The sequence below is a fragment of the Hirundo rustica genome, chromosome 2, assembly GCF_015227805.2.
Source record: "Hirundo rustica isolate bHirRus1 chromosome 2, bHirRus1.pri.v3, whole genome shotgun sequence".
In the NCBI taxonomy this organism is placed as follows: Eukaryota; Metazoa; Chordata; class Aves; order Passeriformes; family Hirundinidae; genus Hirundo; species Hirundo rustica.
Genome location: NC_053451.1, coordinates 3,042,731 through 3,066,611, shown reverse-complemented (window position 1 = coordinate 3,066,611; position 23,881 = coordinate 3,042,731). Strand labels below are relative to the sequence as shown.

Genomic DNA, 23,881 nt, shown 5'->3' with positions numbered 1-23,881 from the left:
AAGATCTCCCGGGAACTGTTTTCAAGAATGTTTTGGAGCACTGTATGTGTCTTTTAAAACATTCTCTGAATAACAATTGAATAGATCCAGCTATGTGTATGGCATGTAGAGATGATATTTCACACTGATCGTGTCCAAGATTTGTGTTTATGAAGATTAAATGAGACCAGCTCTCCAATGCCAACATTTGAAAAACTCTCTCTCCATCTGACAGGCATTTAAATGGCACCACAGACAGGTATGGAATGTACAATTTACACCAGGAAAAAAAAATTCTGACCAGTTATGTTTAAATTAAGGTTCAAACATGAGTCCTTTTCAGTTATGGAACGCTGCAATACCCTCCAGCAGAACCTACTCAAGGAGATGCATAGAAAATGTATACAACTTGTTTCTCTGAGAAAACTAAGATCAAACACTGGTCAGCATTGGGGCAACATTGCCAGTTTGCACCAAGATTATTTTTGCTGCAGTTTGGTTATAAAATATAAAAATGTAGAAATATGGAATATACAGACACGTTAAATAAGAAAAAGAGGAAGGTCAGTCTCACTGACAGTGGCCAACAGCAAGACAAATTACTCCTTCAATTTGCTTTAATGCTTTGTGGAGAAATTTAAAGATCCAGTGGAAAACTAACAAAAGAATAAGAAGAAACAAAAGGTTTTTCGGTCCTTGCCTAACTTTCTATCTTGTTTCACCATCTTGGTTTAAATTGACCCCAGGAGTCATCCTAGTGAAGGAATTTGGGACCATGTTTATCTTTAAAGAGCCTGGTAAAGAAGGTGTCCATTTTTAAGAGTGTGTGACCTGGTGTATTTCCTGATTACACAGAAAATATAAATGAAGAACAAGAACAGCATTTTACTGGCACATGCCAGAAATTAAACAATTCAGATGTATTGGAACACACTAGTACCTTTCAGGTCTTTTTTTACTGATTATTTTTTAAGAAAATATTTTTGCCACAGAAGTTCCTTGGAAAAAAAACAAGCATGAACTTGCAATTTTAGTTTTTATGATTGCTATATGTGCAAAGTGCACTAACTGAAGGAAAGCACTCAGATAGTCATGACATAATAAACAGAGCTATGCCCTGCTCTAAACTCAGCTATAGAGAAAACAATAGTAACATGCAGTGCTCTATAAATTTTGCGAATCTCCCTAATGAATTAAAATTATTTTTTAATTTTAAAATCCAAAGCTGAAATGGTTTTGCAAAACTGCCTTCTTATTTTGGTTAGTAAGAGCATAACCCGCATTATCTTTCAAAATGTTTTTTACTGCCACCAAAAAAAGTTTGTGGAAGTAAAGCCCTACCTAAGACATTGGTAGATTAAAAGAAAGGCTTACAAAAAAACTTTAGGGACTACTAATTTGGATATATTATCTGAAATAGCTTTCATAAAGATTTCTGGTTTTGGTTTCCCTTACAATGACTTCCTGCTAGGTTTTTTCTTAACAGGACAGTGAATACTACACCTAAATTTCAGTTTTATTCCATGTACCACGATTTCCTACCTTAATGGAAGCTTTACGCAGATAGGAGAAAATAGAGCATCTTCAAATCTACTTACAATTTGACAGAGACACTTGTGTTCATTAACCAGCTTTTCCAGAGATAAGGACTCGATTACATCCGCTTCTGACAGAGCACCTTCTCTGTCCTGCTTGTTTGCCAGCCTAGAGGGAGAATCAAAAGAAACACTCAGCATCCTGCCACAAGACAGACTCTCATATCTCCAGAAGCTGAGTTTGTGACAAAACTAGGAAGAAGGGGAAGACTGAGAAAGAAAAGATCAAATTCCTTGTTTCAACTTTAATTATTTCTTCTACTTAATAAACATGTTAGTCTACGTACCATTTTCATCAGTACTAATGTTAGACAATCACTAAGGTGCTTAGTAATAATTTAGTATTATTTCTAGAGAAAGCAATGGTATTTCCAGTTAAGAAAATGGACATAAAAGACCATCCTGCTTTACATCTAAAGCAACACAAGACCATCTGTTGGAGCCTCTGGATGAAAGTTCACACTTTTGCAATTTCCCACACCGTGAGCATTTCCCTGTGTAAAAGTGCTTCAGGATCACCTCAACTCTGCCTGGTACCCAGAATTTCTCTCTGATACCAAACTAAGTCTTGAACTTGCTCTTCCTGAGTAAAACCTAAGGTGCAGAGGGAGGAACTTGCATGAATGGCTCTAAAAACCATATTTTATTAAATAGAGGAAAGCAAAAAAGCCCCACATAGCTCACAAAATAAGCATTCCATAATATCATTGTCTTGTCACTTATATATGGTAGAGAACAGGACTCTAGAAGACAAACTTTAATTTAGAAGCATAAAAATACAATCCAACCTTATTTTGCACTTTCTACAACATTAATAATCCAAGCTTAGTGCTGCACAGCATTAGAAAATAAGAAGTTTGTACTTGCTTCTCTCTAATAAAGGAATTCCACTAAAATAATGTTCCTCTGAAATTCAGCAATATTTCAATGACATGAGAACTCTGAGTTGATTTTCTGGACAAGAAGACAAATATTTGGTGTCCACAGGCTCAGCGGTACAAGGTTTTGGAACGAGACATTATAGTATTCCTCCTGCAATCTCAAGTCATTATCATTAACTCAAATGACTTTTAGGGAACTTAGGCCAAAGCTTGTACTTTGAATTTATGTTAACTCCTTGCTGGGAAGGAACAGTGGTAAGAATTCACTCCACAGTTACCAGAACTTGTCAGCACTTTAATTTGAGCTAAGACCTTATTCTTCCACATTTTCCAGAATCGCGGTATGAGAGATTTTTTCAGCATCAAAAACATTAGGAAAAAAGCCATGTTGCATCTACAGCCCCAAACCCCACATTCCTTGTCACCATTACCCTCATGAGCTACGATTCGTTACCTAATCTTTCATCTTCCTTTCCAAGGAAAATTTGTTTATGAAGCAGGCCATAGAAAAGCAGCTTCTCAAATGTCCAGCCTCTCTCAATCTTCACCATTCTTAACTATTTGTGGTCCAAACCACTCAAACCATTCACTTATTTATCATCATCCTGGGGATGAAAATCCCCATATCAACTGATAATCAAAACTTTGTTGGCTTGGCCTACGGAGCTAGAAAGAGCATAAAGCTCTTCTCCCTGCCCTTCTTTGATAATGAATTCTCACTTCATAAAGAGAGAACTTCTACAGTGCTTTGCATGATTTAGTGCAGGGATTCCCAAACTGCTGCTCAATGCATATACAGAACCTGCAATATTTTCAATGTGTTTGTAGTACTCAAGCACTGCTTCTTTTCACCAGCCAGTTAGAACAAGACTTGTCCTCTCAGTATTTAGCTACGAAACCAAAGCTAGACCAGGGAAAAACTGAGATGCAATGCAAGAAAGTAATTAAAAGACTGGAAACAATAACCTCAGGTTTTTTTCTCCACCACATAACCTATTTTTTACAGTCTGAAAATCCTACTGTGCTGCCGCTTCGTCTCAAGCAGCATTCCTCAGCAGCGCTGTCAATTCATCTATATGTAATTGAAGGAAATATTTCTGAGCAGTGTTTGTTGCCATAGCCTATTCCTCTCTCACCTGAAGATTAAATAACTGCACTATTTCCGCTGTTCTTGCTCTGCACAGCCTACAAAGCACAGCTGAAGCAGAATGAAATGCTGGTAAGCTGCATAGCTCAGTGGCAATCTGACACTAACATCCCACAGCTCCAAGTAGCTGCTGATTTTTAACCTCTACCACCTTGAAAGGTGTCACATTTGTCTTTCTGGTCAATTAGCTTCCAGTTTCTCTGCAGCAGTACTGACTGCATTCCAAAAATCTGGCTGAGGTGCCGTAGCTGGAAAAACAGCATATCCTACCAGGATACCTCCCCAGGAACTGAAGTGGTTTTGCTGAGGTCCATGTACTGCTGGACACCCCTCCCCACTTCAGACTTTAGGTCAAACTACTAAACAGAGTTCAAGTATTTTTAAGATACTGTAGTAAACGCATTATTCTGAAGGGCCTTTTTTCAACCCCACCATGTACAGATCCACCTACCCTCAACCATTCCTCCTCCCTCCAAGCTTTGGTGCAGAAGAAAGCGAAGCCTGCACTTCCACTTGTGCTCCCACTGCTCCGCTTGCAGCTTCCAAGGGGAGCTGCTCCAAGGCGCTTCCTGCGCCTGGGCGCTCCAGAGGGATCCGCCTCCCAGCAGGGCTGGCTTTCAAACAGGCACAACCAGATTCCCCAGGCACAAAGTAATCAATTTGCCTGTCTCCTGCAGTTGCAGAAGGCAGTTTCTCTCTCACTCTACCACTCCTGAGGATGATCACACTTGGACGGCAATAGAAGAACTAGAAGCGGGAGGAATGAAGGAAATACTTCATGGAATGTTACTCAAGACACGTTACTCAGGGAATATTCTGGAAATATGTTTTGGGGATTATACTGAAGCTTAACCTCAGGAGTTCCTGTGTAAAGGGTAAAAGCCACCGGCACAGGATTCAGAGGTAAATACTCTTACTTAATGTTTCTAAATTTGCAAATACCAGAAAAAGGCTTTGTAGTGGGGTTTCGGATGGGAATGTGCCTAAGTGTCAAGACATACATTATTTTTATGTCTGCCTTGCATAGTTAGGTATTTCTCTGGGTGAATATGGACTCACAGCTCTGTTGCTCGGACTCACAGCTCTGTTGCTCTTGTACAGGAACACCAGGCTTTGAGGTAAGTTTCATGGAAAGAAAACCCCTTCTCTAGGGAATACATCAGTTATCTTAAAAGACAGATTTTGATTTTAATTTTCCAAGTCAGCTGAACTTCATATATAGCAATTTTTCATGTTTAAAAACCTGTAGGAGGTATGTATCAAAACATACTTGAAAGCACAGCAGAGTGGCTGTTAGTTTATCATATTAAGTTTGCTGAGTAAGAAGCTTTCATCTATAAAATCATGCTTGGCTTATTTCAGTTTCACACAAAGTATATTTGAATTGTCTTAGTGTAACAAACGTACCTCATGCAAGAAATAAAGAGAAAGTAGGCACCTACTGCTTTTAGATCAAGTAGGATTTTTCTAAGCAGCTGGAGAGCTTTTGAACTGTAAGAGTCACGGGAAACAATGTGGAAAGGGAGTGTTATGTGTGCATTGGCACAACTGACATCTACAGCTCAGTGACAATATTTCTCTCAGAAGCCACTTCTGCCAGAGAAAAACAAAGTCTGAATGTTATGGAAGTTCCTTGATCTGTCTATAAAATCTCAATTACTGAGCAAAGAGGGAAAAAAAAACCCAACAGAAACCCAACTAGTATGAAAAGTTTTCTTTTCAATACAAAATCTGTAAAAATGTCTAAGATATGCTACTTTTGGGGTTATATTTACTCCAAATCAGTGATCATAACCCCAAAATTTGGGTCAGAACTGCATAGTGTCCATCAAAATTCATGAAGAGCAAAGCAGCTCTGTGGTCAAAATATTACAGCATGAGAACTATCCCCATCATTGCAAGCAACTGTAGGAAAATGAATCTTTATGAGAATGATTTAGCGAAGATCAAGAATTAGTCTTTAAGGCTATTTCTAGAAGCCATAGCTTTGAGGGATGGAATTAGCTGGGAAAACAAAGACAGAACCTTTGAAATTAACAGCAGTCTAAACAAGGGAAAAGAATGCCATATTCTTTACCCTACAGTGAGTCTTCTATTTAAAAATCCTGCTCTACCCTTTTTCCCTTTGGATTTTTTATCCCTCATCCATTAACCTTTTCCTTGGGCAATCCTGTGGACACCAGAAGGATGTCTTATCGCAGAGAAGTGAGGCCTCAGCAGATGCAGCATGTAAAGCTTTGTCTCTTTATGCTTTGCTTATGTTAACATCCATGGATGTCAAACTCCCGACCCACCGATAGGCAAAAATAAGTGACTTGTCTGCTTGTTTTGCGTGTTCCTTCTTCAGTTATTCTCAGTTCATGAGCATTTTGAGGAAGTCACGGAAAAGAGAATTCTTCATACTCTTAACAAACAAATAACAGACCAACAGTTTCACGTGGCCCATGTAAGGCACTCCTGATGAAGTTCTGAGCCTGCTCTATCAGGTGATTTTTTGCAGATTGCCTAAATGGAAGTGTTAACAGACCTTCACGCACATTCCTCTTTAGCATTTCAAGTCCCTGCCCCTTCTGGGTTGCTGACAACAATGACAAACCTATCAGTAAATTTTGATGGTTGACACATGGCTCTTTCTCAAATAAAGGGACTTATTTCAATTCATGCCTTCAAGTCTCACGCATAACAATACTTTTGACTATTATGGTAAACTATAATGAGAAAAAAGTGAATGAAATGCTACAAGATTATTGGCCTGCTTTCATGCAACTTCAGGGAGCTGGAGGAGACATTTCTGTAAGTCAACATTTTCCCTAGACAGTCCTTCCACATCACATTTAAATAAGAGAACAGTTAAAACTAAGATTCTAAACTCCTCCTGTTAACAGTATCTCTAGGCAACTCCAGTCTCCCATTAGCTTTTGAACTGGTCACAAGAACACCAACAATCATAATTTGTTTGATTTAGTTAAGTGGCCTCATTCTCACCACAGGTCTGAATCATATTCCTATTTACTGAAAACGTTTCTTGACATACTCTGCTCTGCTATCAGGTCAATCCCACCTCTTGGTCAAACAGGCTGCAGCCAACGATGTCTGAGCTCACCTAAAGCAAGTTATGTTCAGCTTCCAGATGTGTAATTCCAAAACAAATGGTAATAAATGATATAGCAATATATTTTTGGACAAGATTAAAAAAAAAAAAAAAAATGATTTGTTTTCTTATACTCTATTTCAGCTTGACATATCAAACCCTAGGAAAAGGGTTGATAGTCAAATTGCCTGTATGTTTTTTTAAAAAACCTGCCTTACATTTATTACAGGCGAGTTCCAAGCCTGTGACAGGCAGCTCTATGGTCTGAAAGAGATGAAATTGGAATGTAAAGCAGGTGGGATGCTGCACGGCACAAATTCTGAGTCTGCAGTTCTACTGTCAGGAATACAAATCTCTCACACCACTTAGAGCAATACAAAGCTGCTAAGTATGAGTTCAAACTCTATATCCTATTAAATGCGAACAATTCCACCTGTACTCTATCCTGCTGCAGCCCTTTCTCTCGCTCCTATTTTATTTTCAAATACTGCTTTAAAATATATCAATATTTGGACTTCAATGACGTGGTCTTTGGGCAGAGGAGATCATGACTTTCTTTCCATGTTTCTGTGACCTCTAGGTTTGTGAGGACTCTTAGAGCACTACTGACAGCAAATCTCTGGTTAAACAGGTGAAAAAATCCCCATCAAAACATGAAGTTCTTACCAATTACAGAGAATTAGCTGCAGACTCAGCCACTTGCAGAGCGAGATCATTGTTTTGTCAGTGAGGTGCAGTGTCCATCACCCTCACTGGGATTTATGTCACTGCAAAAGCATGAACTGCTCACCTCCTATTACCCAAAGTATCAGCAGAAATGTCGGCAGACATGGAAATGCTGGTAGATGCTTTTCCTCAAGTCTACACCTGCAGCCACACAATCAGAACAAAGATTTCAAAACTCCCAAGGAACAAGCTCGGATTTGCAGATGATTCACTGTATGTATCTTTGAATCAAATACTTCAAAAACAGCAAAACACCAACACAAGACAGCTACATCTCCTACAACATGACTGTGTTAAAGCTTTGTGGTCAAAGGCCCAAGAACATTTTGAAGTATTTTAAGTCTGTTTTCCCCCCTCCATGTCTCTTGGAAAACTCACTCCAGGGCAGCATGATTTAGCTACACTTTTCCAGCAACTTTGGCCTAATTCCTCCCTGCTTTATGAATTCTTTGAATGCTCAGGTCTGCTTTACTACATTTGAATTTCTTGATTTCCTCAATATCCACATTTCTCCACCTCCCACAATCCACTTCACATTAATTAGAGAATTCCCAAGCTACCTTACTTCAAATGCAGCATTTATATTCTTGTACATACTGGTTATTTTGGTTTCCCTGGGAAGTCTTGTGGCAGTTTTTACACAGCGACAGGACAAGGCTGAAGTGTTTTAAATGCAAGAGGAAATAATTAGATCACACGTTAGGAAGAAATTCTTTACTGTGATGAGGATGGTGAGGCTCTGGCACAGGTTGCCCAGAGAGTTGTGATCATCCCCTTTGCTGAAACTGTTACTGATTCTGCTCCATCATCTCATCTGTGGCATATTTTTAGGCAGGGCAAGCTCTCTGCCTTTGGTATTTTCTGTTGAACCACTCCCGCACTTCCCACAAACAGAAACTTGAACTTTTAACTATTTTTAAGTATGTTTTTCCAAGGACTTATTTTAGGACAGAGATGCTTAAGAGAATATTCTCATCCAACCACCTTGTGTCCCATAATCCTTGGTTTAGGCATGTTTGTTTAAAAGGCACTTAAGTGAAAAGAAACTTTTTAAACAAAGGAGAAAATAAATATAACTTACAGCAAGATATCCTTCAGATACATCTTTGAGTAACAGGGCAAGATTCCAAAACACTGCCAAACAAGTTCCTTCTCTCCTTATGAGAACATGAGAGAGAACACTAATTTTTTTTGCTGCTGACTTAAGACACTTGAGCAGTAATCCAGCTCTAGAGTATGACTCCAAGATTTACTCATTGCCATTGTGCTGGGAAAACTGTTAGATGGGTTTCTTGGCACCACATGACAGAGCAGTCATGTCATTTCACTGCAGCTTGGAAGTGAATAAAAAATAATCATACAAAAACAAATGTTTAGAATTACATGTAACATGAAATTCCTTTGGGATGCGTTGCCTGAAAGTATCATTTACCCAGTGCCCTTAACTGACTCATAGCTAAGGGTCAGAAAAGCAAACTTGTCCTTATTTTTGGTGCAATCTTAAAACAAAAAAAAAAACAAAAACAAAAACACAAAAAAAAAAAAAATCCTCCCAAAACTGAAAAGAACCACTAACAAATGAAAACCCATCAGTTTCAGCAGAGGTAAAGGCGGTAGCATGAGCCAGAACACAGATCCTACATCTCAAAGAGCCCTTAAAGAGTGGATTCTATTCCTTGATTGCCCCCAAGTCCTCTTCTCTGAAAGAGAGTGCAGGATGTTAAAACCAAGGGAAGGGGGCAAATTATATCAAAGATCAAATAGAAACAGAGCCTTTGCTGTTAGGCATTTCCATCAAAGTGCTGAATAACCAAGAAATAGTGAACAAAAGTAGAAATTAAAATTAACAGGAGGCTCTGGTAATTTGGGGACTGGGGAACAAATAAAACAATCCAGCAAAGCCAAATAAGAAGCCATTAAACACAAGTTCAACCAGAAACAAAAGAGTTTCATACAAATAACTTTCCTACTTCACATATCCAATTATGTCTTTTAACTTAATGTAGCCCAAATCTTACTTTTGGATGTAGGATCCATGTTTCCTGGGTCTACTGGTAAATTTATCAGATAGGTACAAGAATATTCTATGTGGTTGATTTGCAATTAAGCAAGTGGACCTTTCAATTTGCCATTTTTTTAATGGAGAAGATAATATAAAAAATTTCATTTCTGTCAGACTCATTAGCTTTGAATTCTGGACTTTATCATCATGAGAGATTCTAATGGTGGTCCAGCTACCAGGATCCATTATTCCCTCAGTCAGTGTGCTAAGGTAATTGTCTTTATCAAGACTTCCCCAGTCACCTATGGCATCTGTTTAAATGGAGAGATTCACATAACCCTGTTCCTGAGGAGCAACACAGCCAGGTTATCAGAAGGCAAAGAATCTCGCAACACCCTTAAAATATATTTGACAAGGATGTGAAAATTGTATTTCTGAACCTGTCAACTATTTATAACTACATATAGCTATATATAAAGGTACTTCAAGAAGAACAAACTTAATCACCAACGGGTTTGCATGATAATAACACTGCAATGGGCAGTGAATGTAGGGACCACATTAAGTCACTACTAGAGTGCTTTCAGTCCACATATTCCATTTACTCAAGTCTAAAGAATAGAGGCATATTCTCCCTTTACTGAAAAAAACCTTCAAGGAAAGTGAGGTGCTTTCATCTCAATCAAAAGAAAAACAGGATGTGCCCCTATATACAAACATGTAGGACAAAACAAGGACTCAGTAAATGAACAGAGCTTGTTGTGGAACACTCAAGAAGCCAAGCCAACAATTTCCAAGGTTATCTCTGTCAGGAAGACATCCTCATTTCTTTGAAACCAGCATGTGTTCCAATTGCCACTATAATCAAGCACAATTATTGGCAAGCCTGTTCAGTGGCAGGCTTTGAAGGCAAGGCCGACAGCAGAGAAGATATGAAACTAAGATTCAATTGCTTACATTCCAGTCTTTTGTGAGACTGATCTTTAAAGAAGAGAAAAAAAAAAATCTCCAGTATTTTCTGCTCACTTCTTTGATATTTAACAATATTTGCAGATTTGTTTTGCAGTTCTGTGAGGTTCCTCCCTCCAGCCCCAAGGAACACAGCTATTTCAAGAGCAATGCACGAATTCTCTTAGACACAAGAAATTCTTGTCACCTCATACCATAAGCATTAATGGTGCCCTTAGAACCTGCTTTTAACCTCAGGTTTGCCCAGCCCTGCTAAATTAACATGAGTCAGCAGATGTGTGAGACTGGACTAGAACAGATTTTTAGGTCACTTCTCTGAAGCCCTGTTTAGCACCTCGTGGTCCTCTCACATGCCCCAGGCTGAACTTTCCCTGTTGGTGGTGCCAAGCAGCTCTGGAACGTTCCTGAAAAATGTTATCTGGGAGAAACTGCCTGACTTCTGCCATGGGGACATCCACAGAAAAGTGAAGCAATGGAAAGGCATTACTGTTATGAAATGAATACATTTTGCATCTTCCCCACCCCAGAATAACATTCTCCTATAAATAACTTGCCCACTTGTCTGATCACAAATCTCAGCACGTTACTGTAATTTCTAATGATAGCCAGGCTTTTGAGATTGTCTTGATGTGAATCTACAAACACTAAATTCAAGCACTAAGGCATTAAGGGAAGAAAAACAAAACCAAAAAACAAACAAACAAACAAAAAAGAGCAGTAAGGAAAATCCACACTAGGGTAGCATATCAACATTCTTTCTCATGACTGACCTCTGAAGCATTTCAAGTTTTGTTTTTCAGCTAATCCTCCTGCAGAAAGACAGATTTAAGTCTGTGAAGACGTGTCCACACTGCTCAACTCCATGACTTATACAAAAATCTATTTAGAGACTTGAAATATGCATAGGAGAGCAGAGATACCACAGCAGTATCATTTGGAACTGTTCAAATACAAGAAAATCATTTGCATATTGACACGTTACTGGATAGACCCTTTGCAGTTTCTAAAAATGCATCTTTTGGATACTATTAAGAAATCCTACATTGTTTGCTAAGACAAAATATCTGTAGAATCAGGGTTTAATAAGAGGGGCACCTATTTAATGCTGCTGTTTCAGAGGACAGCCCTAAAAGCTCCAAAAGAGCCAGAAGATACCACTCTGCTGTTTAACCTTTATGCTTGAACAGCCCTTTGAAAGACACACCTCTGATTGAACCAGAAGACCCTAAGAAAAAAATCCCATAATCTTTTAGCCCTGAACATGTTACTTTTTACTGAAATTTTCCATTCTTGATCACAGTCCAAGGAAACAATTTATGTAGAGTTTGAGAAAAATACCTTCTTCCCTATGATTAAAAATAGTTGAACTTAGTTTCCATTGGGTGTGTTTTAGAAAATATCTTGCTCTTAATTATCTCTCCAGTAAAGCTTGCACAACAGCTAGGGAACAAAACAAAACTGTATCTGCTTTCTGTTAAATAAGAAACAGCACTGAATGGTAGCCCACTGTGGTTCACAATGCACATTTGTATCAATTTTATGAAGAATTTAAATGACAGGGTAACAGTAATTCAGAAAAGGCTTTAAAAAATCTTTATGCTACAGCATTTGTAATATGGATTCAACTCCACAAAAACTCAAACATAAAAAAATAATTTATTTTCACGCTAAATTATTAGAGCTCTTAAATGATCAGGGTTCTGTTGTTCTGTTTTGCTATAGCTAACTGCTTCATTTACCATCTCACTCCCCAGGCAAGAAAAGGCAAGGAAAATGGAGAAAGGGTTTTGAGTGTAGCCAAATTAATAACCTAAATTCATGCCAGAACACTGATTCATTACAAAGTTTGTCTCAATCTCACAAACTGAAATATTTCCTACTGAGAATCCAAAGATGGCACAGCCACACTCACTTCTATTTCCAAAAAGCTTTATAGGTTGATGAGTTTTCATCAAGTAAAGAGTAACTATAAAATAATTGGAGTTACTTCTCACTTCCTCTCCAAAATAAAAGTCTTCTCCACATTTCTCTGGTCTAAGTTCTGTGCCCTGCATCACAAATTTACCACAAAATTAGACTTGGGCTACAAATCACAACTTGTTCAGAATACTCTCCACTTCCAACTCATTGCTACTTTTACTCTGGTGCAGAGGGAAGTGGCTCAAATCTCCGAAACTACTTTTCATATATACATATAACCACTAACATTGATTATTGTTACATTTTGATTACAGTGCAAAGATACAAACCAAAAAGAAAAGATACTGGAATTAACTTCCTGTGTTGCAAGAGGAAAAAAAAACAAAACCAAAACTCAAACAAAAAAAACTCAGGAAAGAATCCTGACCACAAAAACCATGAGAGATCGTCTGCAAGAGCTGAAACTGAGGGCCAAGGAACTACAGATAGCTGGGGAAAACAATGGTGCAACTGTACAAGAAGAGGAGCAGGAAGAGTTTGAACAGCAGGCCATTATTTATGAAAAAGAGCCCATAACTGAAAGGCACTTGCATGAAATCCAGAAGCTTCAGAACGAAATTAATAATCTGGTGGAAGAAGTCAATAAATTCAGCCAGCAACAAAAAAGCCTCGTGTCTTCAATGAGGAGATTCAGCGTTCTCAAAAAGGAATCTAACATAGCAAGGGAAATCAAACTTCAAGCAGAACACGTACGCAAATGTTTGGACGAGCTGTCAAGAGCAGTGAGGAGAGCTGAAAATGAGCACGGGCCAGCCCGAGCCACGGTGAGGATCCTGGCTGCCCAGCACGCCTTCCTGTCCCACCGCTACCTCCAGGCCATGCTGTCCTACAACGAGGCCATCACCGCCAAGCAGGACAAGTGCAGGACCTTCATCCTCCGCCAGCTTGAGGTAGCTGGTAAAGAGGTGTCTGAGGAGGAAGTCAATGACATGCTCCAGCAAGGAAAATGGGAGATTTTCAATGAAAATCTACTCACTGAAGTCAAGATTACCAAAGCCCAGCTGTCAGAGATTGAGCAGAGACACAGAGAACTGGTCAATCTGGAGAACCAGATCAAAGACATGAAAGAACTCTTTATCCAGATCTCAGTTCTGGTGGAGGAGCAAGGGGAGATGATCAACAACATCGAAATCTGCATGAACAACACTCAAGAATATACTCAAGCATCTAAAGAAAAGTTTGGGCTTGCAGTCAGGTATAAAAAAAGAAACCCTTGCAAAACAATTTGCTGCTGGTGTTGTCCGTGCTGCAGATGACACAAGAAATGAACTGCTTGAAATATCAATGGTTCCTCCACGCCAAACTGATCTGGGGAAGCATTCATGGGATCCCTCAACTGCTTCACGTTACTTCCCATTCCCCCTTTAGCAGAGCTCTCAGGAAAATCTGCATCAGTTTTTCAAAACAGAGTAAAGAATTTTATGGTTTTAACAGAAACATGTGAACTATAGAAAGGATCAAAGGATAGAAGTGACATTTTTTGGTTCTTCAGAACAACTTCAAAGTTTAGAAGTTCTTAAGTTCAGTTTGGTTCTTCAAACTAAAACAGTGTGGCAACAAACTCCCTGTGCTGTTGGGAAGCATTGAAAATACTGTTAATCTCAAAGAACAGGATTCATAAAAATGTTTTATTTACTTTTCACAAAATAATAAGTATTTTTAATTGTCTTGTGGTTTTTTAGCATTTGTATTTACTTGCTCAAATTCTTAACTTTTTTTTCCCCTAGGAATCTGAAACTCTACAAAACAAATCCACACATGAAGCAGACACCATTAGTAACAATCCAGAATGGGATGCCTAAACGAAACAAGAGGTCAGAAAACTTATGAGGAATGTTTTAGTACCACCTCTGTAGGAAGAGATCATCAGCTTTTCATGAACTGACGTGGAGATACTCATATTATTCAGCTCCATAGGCGGAGCCCTCCCAGGATAGGGGAATATGATCCTTAATTACACACTCACAAGGCACATTCTTCTTAATGCTGCCTATCCTACCTAAATACAGAGTCACATTTTCAGTCTCACTTTTGCTAGCACAAAAATTAAGAAAAAAATAGAATTAAAAAACTCCATCCTTATACCCCCTACTCTTCCCCCATAATCTAGAACCAGAGAATGATTCAGGTTGGAAGGAACCTCCTGTTACCAACTCCTTTTGGAACTGAGTAAGAAATAGCTCTCCATGCAATTTAACAAATAGCAATGCAACTGAGACCAAAAAAAAGTTATTTCCAAAAAGAAATTAAAAAAACTCCACAGCAAACCAGAAATGTATTCCTGCACTGCTTTGTGCCGTGCAAAGACACAATCAATATTTATTTGGATAGTCAGAGAAGGCAGAACAAAGTGTGCTGCAATTCAGCAAGACACTAAGTGAATTGGATGGTTTTAGTTGCATGTAGTCAGGAAAAAAAAAATCTACTATCAAAGTCATTTTCACTGTGATATTTAGAAATAGCTGGATTCCTTCCATCTCAAATTAAAACTGCAACTGAAATTAACTACTATAAAAATACAATCAAATGCCTGGATCTTAAAATATGAAAAATATTATTTACACAGTAGCAAGAAAAAATAAACTTAGATGACACCACTGAAATGCTTTCATTAAATACTGTCCCCTTAACTGCATATATTAAAAATAATTTTATGTTCCAAGGGCAGAGTAGAAATTAGCCAATAAACAAGAGCTGTACTTTCAATTGTGGAATAAAACTCAAGTTTTCAAAATCCAAGTTTTAATACTTGATAAAAGAGCTGCCTGAATAAGTCATCTCCAGCTGTAAATTGGTTAGAAACACATAAAACAGATAAAACACATTGGGGAACTGGGAAGTGAGAAAGACTTGGGGCAACCTTCTCCTTGATAGGGGGTACTATTAACTGAAAAGAAATAGGATGAAATAATAATATGAACTACAGTTTACACTGAATTTGATATTGAGCATTCAAAATTATTAGCAGCAGCAATTTTGCAGTAATCACTGCAGTAACTTTCTAGTGTTATCAGCAGTTACATAAATATGCAGAAAACCAAACAAATTAAAGCCCAGCTGCAAGTATTCTATGAAGAAAAGTGAAACATTAATAGCTATAATCCCTTATCACCAAAATAACAGGTAGAAAGTAGCTTTCTCCTAACAAAATGCCTTCCCAAAAATTTCCTTGGTATAAAATATCAGTCACAGCACATGGACTTGTATTTCCCATTGCACATGCTCCATGTTAACTTAAAAAAAAACTCAAATCCAAAACAAAGACAACTAATCCCAAACAAAACCAGCACTTCCTGCATAATATGATGTCTGTGTGCTCCTTTCTGATAAAAGAAAGGACAAAAATAATCCTAAGTGAAGAAAATTTAAACTTGCATACCTATATAAGTCCTGAAGATGCTGCCAGAAGAATTTACCCATAAACATAAATTAGCTGATAACACTGAACAGTAAAAAACCCCAAATGACAAGTTTAACATCTCTTAGCAATTTATACCAAGAGACAGTAAAAGACAATACGATCAACACTTGAGGAAAATTGTCTTAAAATGATTCTGTGGGTAGAATCCATGGGCAGCAATAAATAACAACATAGTGGAGCAGCAATTAAATTTGTAGAAAATATCACACTGAACATCAGATTTCTCATATTCCCATATTTCTGTAAGACAGAATATTTAGCACCAATTTTACGTTCAATTTTATGTGCGATTCAGCCTATTCTGCACAGATTAAAATGCACTAATTAAAAAAATGTAGCAAGGTATTAGGGAACTTATTGCTACATGGGTGGCAAGTGTCTCATTATTAAAAAAAAACCAACAAAACCAAAAAACCCACAAAGTCTGAACATCGAAATTAATATAACATTTTAAAAAGGCTAACTTTCAGCATACATTTGGAAATCTGACAGTACAGGAGAGAACTCTTAACTCAAGCGGGCAGGCTCACACAAGGAGCATAAACCAAAGAACTACTGGATCGCTCCACAGAACTGGGACACTGCAAAAGCAAATTCTGAACAAAGGCTTGATGTTTAATCTAATAAAAAATAATAACATCAACAAACTTGGTTTAGTCACCCTTAGCAATTAATAAATACACTCTGCCTTCTGATTAGCGACTGATAGGGGTCAAAAAGCACTATCAAGATCCAGGGGAAGTGAATGAGTTCTCTGCAGGTCCAGTAAGCCACCCAAACAAACTCCATTATAGGATTAGTGCATAGAGATTTCTACCAAAAAAAACCCAAAAAACCCAAACCCAAATGAAACCAAAATACAATTCAACCCCCTCATAAAGCTGTATTTCATCAGAAAACACGGCACAGTTTTCCACTGTCACAGCTGCATTTTCAAAACACATTTGAGTTAAACTAGGCTGGCTTTACTGCCTTCCCTGTGCCAGTAGCATTCAGAGCAATGAAAGGTAAAATCTAATCTATTTTCAACATATATACCATTACTTTGCTGAACTACCCTCCACTTCATCAACACAATTAATCAGGTTCAGCTTCAAACCAGCAGTGCACCACTACTTCTTGAAAATAAGAGGCCTCTCCACTTACCTGTACAGATTCCTTATGATAGCACAGGAATGTTGTGCAATTTATGCATTACGGAGGTCTTATGCTCAGCAGACAAAGATATTGACTTGATAAACCATTTTAAACTTTCAGAGTTTATTTTTTAATTTGAAAAGAGTATTTGTTATCAAACACTTTCGCTGTGGAATTTAATAAAGTATGTTCTTTCCAATATTTTTACAAACCCTGTAAAACAGTGGAAAAGCACGTGCCCAATACAATTACAGCAAGCCTCCTTTAAAGAGATTTTGCTGATCACCTACCAGCACCACCATGTGTTAAGTGAACAAGACATTTATTGCCGAGAGGTCACACTACTGCAGAGTGTAATCAACCATTTACCATTTATTAATTGATGTAGGCATAAGTAGCAACAGTATTTTTACATCATGTTGCCATGCCTAATTTGTAAAGCCTTTTAACCTAGCATTTCAAGTAATATTAAAATTTTAAAGCATTAAAAAAAATCCTACCTTGTTATTTTTCCATGGCTAATGAAAGAGGAGAGAAATAAATATCCCTGAGAAGGATTAAATAAAACATAAAGCTATTTGTAACACTGGTTTAGTGCTAAAGTCACAGCAGTATTAGTTACAACTGAAATAGTTCTTTAGGTCTAAATGCACCCATCTTCAGATTATTAGGAGAACATTTATTACATTACTTACACTAACACAGGTTTTCCTGATATCTTAGGGCTTTTTAAAACTTCTATCATGGCTTGTTTTGTTTCTTCCATTCTTTCGATGTCACTGGAATCCACCACAAATATGACACCATAGGACTCAGCATAATAATTCCTCCAGATATTCCGAATTCGTTTTCCGCCTCCTAAATCAAAGATGGTGACTTCAAAGCGTCCCTGTTTAAGATTAATTTTGGAAAACCCAACTGTGGGAGCCACATCTTCAGGAGACTCTGTTAAAGAAGAAAGCCTTCAGTTTGAAGAGGATTTTACAGCAGGATCTGTGTAGCAAAATCTGCATTTTAAAAAACAGGGAGCGAAACCTCCCTGTTAAATATTGCTGAGCACATCTTTGCTTACATGAAGATTTTCCCTCTCCTTGGGGAATTTTAAATTAACTAGTCTCTCAACGAGTTACTTTACATTAATTTAGGTAAGAGCACTGGGGGAGTGGGAAGTGGCGAGAAAAGAGAGGGGCCCAAAAGGCAGCTTTTAATATTTGACATCACACTTTCATTGCAGCAGTGGTGAATGCACTGCATTTTCACTTCCACTCTCAATTCCATGCCAGTAATCCCACTTTGAGAAGGAAAACAACCAAAACAGTTAATGCACTATGACCTGGAAACCCTTGTGCTCTGCCAAATTTATTTTTTATCCCTCCTTTTTGCCAAAACAGCTTCCGAAGTTCAAACCAAGGGCTGATGTGAAATGACTGAAACCATCTTTTTCTGAGATGTGATATTGGATTCCCTTTATTCAAGGCCAGGTTTTAGACTTTGTTTGTTTGCTTATTTTTATTTGCTGTTTTTTTCTAATTTGCCATGCAATATGCTAAAAAGTTATAGATTTCTATTTAATACTTTGGCTTGCTGTCTCCCTTTCCTGAGGGCAAAGAAAGCCTGGACTCGCATCACACCACTAAGCTGTGCCTGCAGGGCTTAGTGAGGTAACTGGATCTCTGTTTTATGCAGCTGGGTAGCACAAGGCAAGAGAAACATGTAAAATTCAGCTTGTTGAGAAGAAAAAATGAAGGCCTAGCTAAAAGCACTGAACTCTGAAGAGCAGTGCAGAAACTGAATCCCCACCAGCCTTCTGCTCCTACCCTTAAGACAGCCAAGACGAGCATTCAGGACATTTAAGCCCTGGGGAGCACTCAAAGAAATCAGAACTATCTTTTCTTTGAGTTTCCTGTTAGAAATACACATCTTTATCTCATTTTTCCCCTGCAAAATAGGACTTTTAGAAATAACTGTTACATTCAGAAGGTAAAGATAGTAAAGGTGATTGTCAAATAGAATGCAAGGCTAAATAATGAAATCCTCCTGTTTCCAGAGCAAAGATGGAGGAATAGGAGAGAACACTCATTATTTTATTTGTGCTTTAGCAAGTCTGTGAACTTACCTCATACAAGTAAACAAACTCGAGGTGGAGTCTCTAAGTCTGCCAAAACACTACTAAGTAAACTCTTGTTCTTGCACAAGATGAGAGTTATTTAGAAGGACAATCCCACAAGTGGAGGAAAAAAAAAAAACAGAATTTTTGTTTTCATAAGCACAAGTTTTATCTCAAATTATATCCTGCTTCCATGTGCCAGGGCCAATGTACCCTTCAAAATCAAGTGGTCTCTTAGGGGCAGTTTTATTTATCATCATTTTCTGATTATAAATAAGGATATAACATATGTAGCACTAGAACCATCCTTAATGTTATAGACACCAATTTCCCTCTTTTAAACCTTTTCTGTCTCTATATACTTACTTACCACAGTGATTTTTATATAAAGCTTACTGCTGTATGCACATTACTGGAATGGTCACGTGAAAGCAACTTCAGCACATTCACACAAAGAAAAAGAAAATAATCAAGTCCACTGATGGTATTGTCCATTGTAATGTTTGTATTAAGATGTGATATATGTGAGATTTGGATGGTACGACCACCACCATTTTCTTTCAACAATATGGTAGGGAGGTATTAAGAGATGAAGCAATATTTTCAGATTTAAATGACTGAAAATTAGGAATGATCCTCTCAGTGCTCCATTGGGATGATAAATTAATCACTTACCTCCTTGAATTCCTCGGACTGTAGCAGTTTTCCCAGCATTATCAAGACCCACCATTATTAGTGTCACCTTCCTCCATAAGGAGAAAAAAAAAAAAAAAGACAAAGATATTTAATTTTTTTTCCTCTAGCTACACATCATTTATTCTATTTTTTAAACACATGCACAGCAAATTTACCACCAAATACTAGAAAGAAGAGATATCAAAATACCAAGGCACTGTTAGTACTGTGTGTCTGGTGTTTAATATGTCCAATCATCTGACTAGACAGAACGAGGTATGAAATGAAAAGTCTCATATCATGGTCTGAGTTTCACATGAGGCAGTGATTCTGCTTTCAACTGGTACTTGCCTGCTGCAATTTAATTTCACAGTACTTTAAATTTTATTTGGTGTGGTCATGCTCCCTTTAGCAATTTCTGAAATTGCAGCTCAGTTCCCCTGTATTTTTACCATTTCTCTGCCTCAAAGTTTTTCCTGTATTATAAAATTATTTCTGTCTCCATCAGTGTGTCTGAACACCACCGCACAGTTTACAACACTTGTGTGGACAACACCAGATGCTGGAAATATGTGGGACTTACCATGCCTTTCTTTAAATGTGCAAACCAGTGGTGCTAGGAATGCACAATTTATTAGCAAACTGATATACAGGTTATTATTTTTACCAGGATAGGATTTTAAAAGTCACAGGAAAACCATATTTATGTGTGTATACCTCAGTTCTTCCTCCTTATACCTCAGTTCTATTTGCAAAGACTCAGTGGCCAAATCAATTTGTTCAATTTTATGCCTCTGTAAGTGATGGAATTCTACAAAACATTGTTATTTGCAAACTAGGTCAGGGCATCAGCACAAGCTAGGGTATGAGCCAAGGGAGAAGAGCCCTGGGGAGAAAGGGGGTGCTGGTGGGTGAGAGGCTGGACATGATCAAGTATGAAACAAAGACTAAAACACAATGAAACACAGTTTGGGAAGGTGAAAAATGTAAAATACTTTCCCATGTTTACCTGACAGGTTCCCTCCACCGTTTTAGCCAGTTGCAGCAATTGGCCATTAGATTGAACATTCCTCTTCACCAGCCATCCAGAGCCACCAAAGCTGCAGGAATAATGTGGGCAGGCCAGAGTAACCCAAGGAGACTGGCACGGAGACTTCGGAGCTAAAGCCTTGTCACTCCTAGAAAGTAAAAAAAAGGTAACAAAACCAAGTTAGGCACTCTGTACAAAGAAGGCAGCAGCCTGGCTGTTGAGTGTGTTATGTTCAGTCTCGTTATCTTTCCCTTTTCCATCCTCTCACACTTCATCCACCCCACTTTCACAGATCTGGGCAGCCACCACACACTGCTTATCCCAAATAATAATGCCAGGACACAGCACAGAGGGAAACTTGCAAGTGAGAGGAGCAAGACACATCCAGCTAAAAGATTTCAGTGCTTGTCTCACCAAAAGATTTCAGTGCTTGTCTCACCAACGCATGCCACAGCCCTGCTGATTGACAGAGAATAAGGAGCAATTTCAAGCATGAGTAAGACTTACAAGAACATAACAGGATAAGGCATTAAAAGCAAACAAAGAACATCCCTACCTGCTAAGTGTATCCATTTAACTGCCAATTTCTTTTGCACAAAAAGATCTCACAGCAAGGAAACTGTGGCTCTCCAGTGAGTGTTTTGAGGAACTGGCAATGATATCTAGTAATTGTAAATGAAATGGAAGCACCAAGTGCTTCCATCGTTCCACAATGTGCAAGCAGAAAGAAACAGAACATTCCTGGTTTTGAGAATTACCATAGCAGATCTCCTAAAGCTTGTACCTCAAAAATATAACTAACCCCAAACTAAGGTGATTTTAAATGATGCCAGAAAGTGAATAATTAAATGTTGTAACAATCCTAATAAACTGTGATGGCTTAGATAATTTATACAGGCAGGAACTGAACTCCTCCTGATCTAATGAAGATCATTTTCAAGGATGCCTTTGCACGGATCTGCTGTCATTCAGTGCCAGAAATGGGTCAGGTTTCATCCAAAGCAGAGACAACAGATGCTCTTTAAACATTTATATTCCATTATCTACAAGAACCTGAGCTTCTCCACGGGAGAGCTGAGTGGATGAAGAGTAGAGAAGTTCCTAAGCAAAGCAAGGTGATTACAACTGTTACAAGCATTAAAATCAAGCTCTGAAGAACACCAAATCATTTAAGATAAGAAAAAAAGCCCACATGCAGTGGGCTGTGGTGCCTCAACCCACGAGTAAGTCTGAACAAAGCTCACTTGGAGAACAGAGCTACACAAATTTCTAGAAAGCAAAATGTAACAGCTCAGTGAACAAAATGTGCCATTGTCATTTTGTCAAATGACAAAAATTTAACATTTTCAGTGCCTGAGCATCCCCACAGAACAATTCCCATGCCATTTTATACAGACTGTCTTTGCAAAACTGTAATAAAATTGCTCTTGAGCCTACATACAGCCCAGAGCATTCAGATGGGATTCATCAGATGAACAGAACTTCATCTGATGAAGAGTGAAAAGCAGAGAGCAACTATGCCCTAGCACAAGAATCTTGTTTGAATACAACACCATGAAAGGGGGTGGGCAGGAATTGACAAATTAGATAAAAATTTTCAGAAACAAGCCACTCTAGGAGGAAAGGACATTCAACACTGACAAAGTATTACACTAGGGAGGCAAATCCCATTCTGCTACACCAGTTTAGAGAGACTTGATTCCCGAAAATATGCATGGAACATGTGACAGGTATTTTATAGGCTGCACTAACGACATCCCAAACCTGTTCCAGGTATTACATCTGGCAGCTTGCTGAGGTCAAACGAAACCAACAAGCCCAGAAACCTGTCCAGCTTAGCAGTGAAGCCTGCACACAATTTAGTGGAGTACACCGCTTTCTGTAGAGGCTTTTACAATACAGAATTTATTTCAGCCACACCAAGCTTTCACGTTCTTGGAAACGCAGGTAAAGAAATCATTCAGAGCTCACCTTCCTCACGCAATTTAATTATTTAACTTCCTGCTGTAATGCTCCTTGACTGAATGTCAATTGTAAGGGCACTTTACTGTGTTATGTTTTGAACAGCAAACCGAGTGACTGAGCAGCAAAGTAGGCAAACAGAGCAAAAATATGCGAACACCATCCTCTCTGCCAAAACTGCAGTTGAGATTTAAATAAGGTGCGACAACTGTGACATCCTGAAAGCTCGAAAGCACTCAAATCTTTGTGCGGAACAGCTCTAGGACCACCATACTTTCTGTAAAGAGATGTTACTGCAAGTCCAGCAGTTCAAGAGAGCATCTGCACTTTCCGGCCACGTTCCCAACCTTCCTTTCCCATTTCCAAGACAGCGGCAACTCTAAAATCCCGGCTTAGCTTTCCCGCATGTGTCACTCGCTCGTCTCTCCCACTGTAGGAGCACTTTTTAGGTTTATAAGCACAACGCCCTCCGTAAAACGCCCTCTTTGACGCGGCAGGAGTCCGCCCTCAGGCTGCCGAGCCCCCGCCGCCTCCCCCGGGCCCTTCCCCGCCCCGCTCACCGCTGGCTCCGCCGCGGCCCCGCAGCTCAACGGCCGCGCGGGGCCCGGGGCGCTCCGCCACCCGCGCCTCGGCCCCGCCACGGCGACGGGGACCGGCGTCAGCCCGGGGTGGCAGCGGCCTCGCTCCGGCTGCGCTCCCGGTGAGGCGCGCAGGCGGGGCCGCGCCTCGGCCGCACCGGGAGCTCGGCGGCCGCGGGACGCGACACCGAGCCCGTCACCCCGGGAGACGGCGGACGGCGGCCGGCGCGGGACACGCTTAATGGCGCGCACGCAGACGCCAGGGGACGGGGCCGCGGCCGACCAATAGGAGGGGGCGGCTCGCCCGGCGCCTGCTGTGGATCGGCCAATCAGCAGCGAGGACCCGAGCCCCCGGCCCCCCCAGCGCCGTCCGGGAGTAAACACCGGGGAGCGCGCCCGCGGCCGGCGCGCCCCCGCAGCGATGGGGAGTGACGCTGCAGCGATGGGGAGTGACCCTGCAGCCACAGACAGTGATCCTGCAGCCATGGGGGGCTGTGGGCGCTGCCCGCCCACCCCGCCCCGCTCCGCTCCCGCCGGGGCTGCCCGCGGAGCTCGCTGTGCGCGGCCGCCGCCTCCCTCCGCGGGGCGGGCCGGGCGCGAC

At 39.6% G+C, this 23,881-nt stretch overlaps 2 protein-coding genes across 8 annotated transcripts in view; one reads left to right on the top strand and one right to left on the bottom strand.

The window, feature by feature from the left end:
* ARL13B (ADP ribosylation factor like GTPase 13B) overlaps positions 1 to 23,321 on the bottom strand; it is a 32,642-nt gene extending 9,321 nt beyond the window's left edge. For 5 of the 7 annotated variants that reach the window (XM_040054765.2, XM_040054762.2, XM_040054764.2 and 2 more), the window contains exons 1-5: positions 23,263 to 23,321; positions 20,720 to 20,888; positions 19,711 to 19,781; positions 17,624 to 17,873; positions 1,578 to 1,683 (exon numbers count right to left, since the gene is read on the bottom strand). In XM_040054765.2, coding sequence (XP_039910699.1) covers positions 1,578 to 1,683; positions 17,624 to 17,873; positions 19,711 to 19,781; positions 20,720 to 20,778 — 486 coding nt within the window. In that variant the 5' untranslated portion in view covers positions 20,779 to 20,888; positions 23,263 to 23,321. Of the gene's footprint in view, positions 1 to 1,577; positions 1,684 to 17,623; positions 17,874 to 19,710; positions 19,782 to 20,719; positions 20,889 to 23,262 lie in introns of those variants that run through there. The other 2 variants (XM_058419322.1, XM_058419323.1) reach the window with 2 other exon arrangements.
* STX19 (syntaxin 19) lies at positions 4,244 to 13,975 on the top strand. The gene is made up of 2 exons (XM_040054771.1): positions 4,244 to 4,505; positions 12,625 to 13,975. The coding sequence occupies exon 2, from the start codon at positions 12,748 to 12,750 to the stop codon at positions 13,624 to 13,626; it is 879 nt and encodes a 292-aa protein (XP_039910705.1). The 5' UTR covers positions 4,244 to 4,505; positions 12,625 to 12,747; the 3' UTR covers positions 13,627 to 13,975.
* Positions 23,322 to 23,881: the final 560 nt, after the last annotated feature.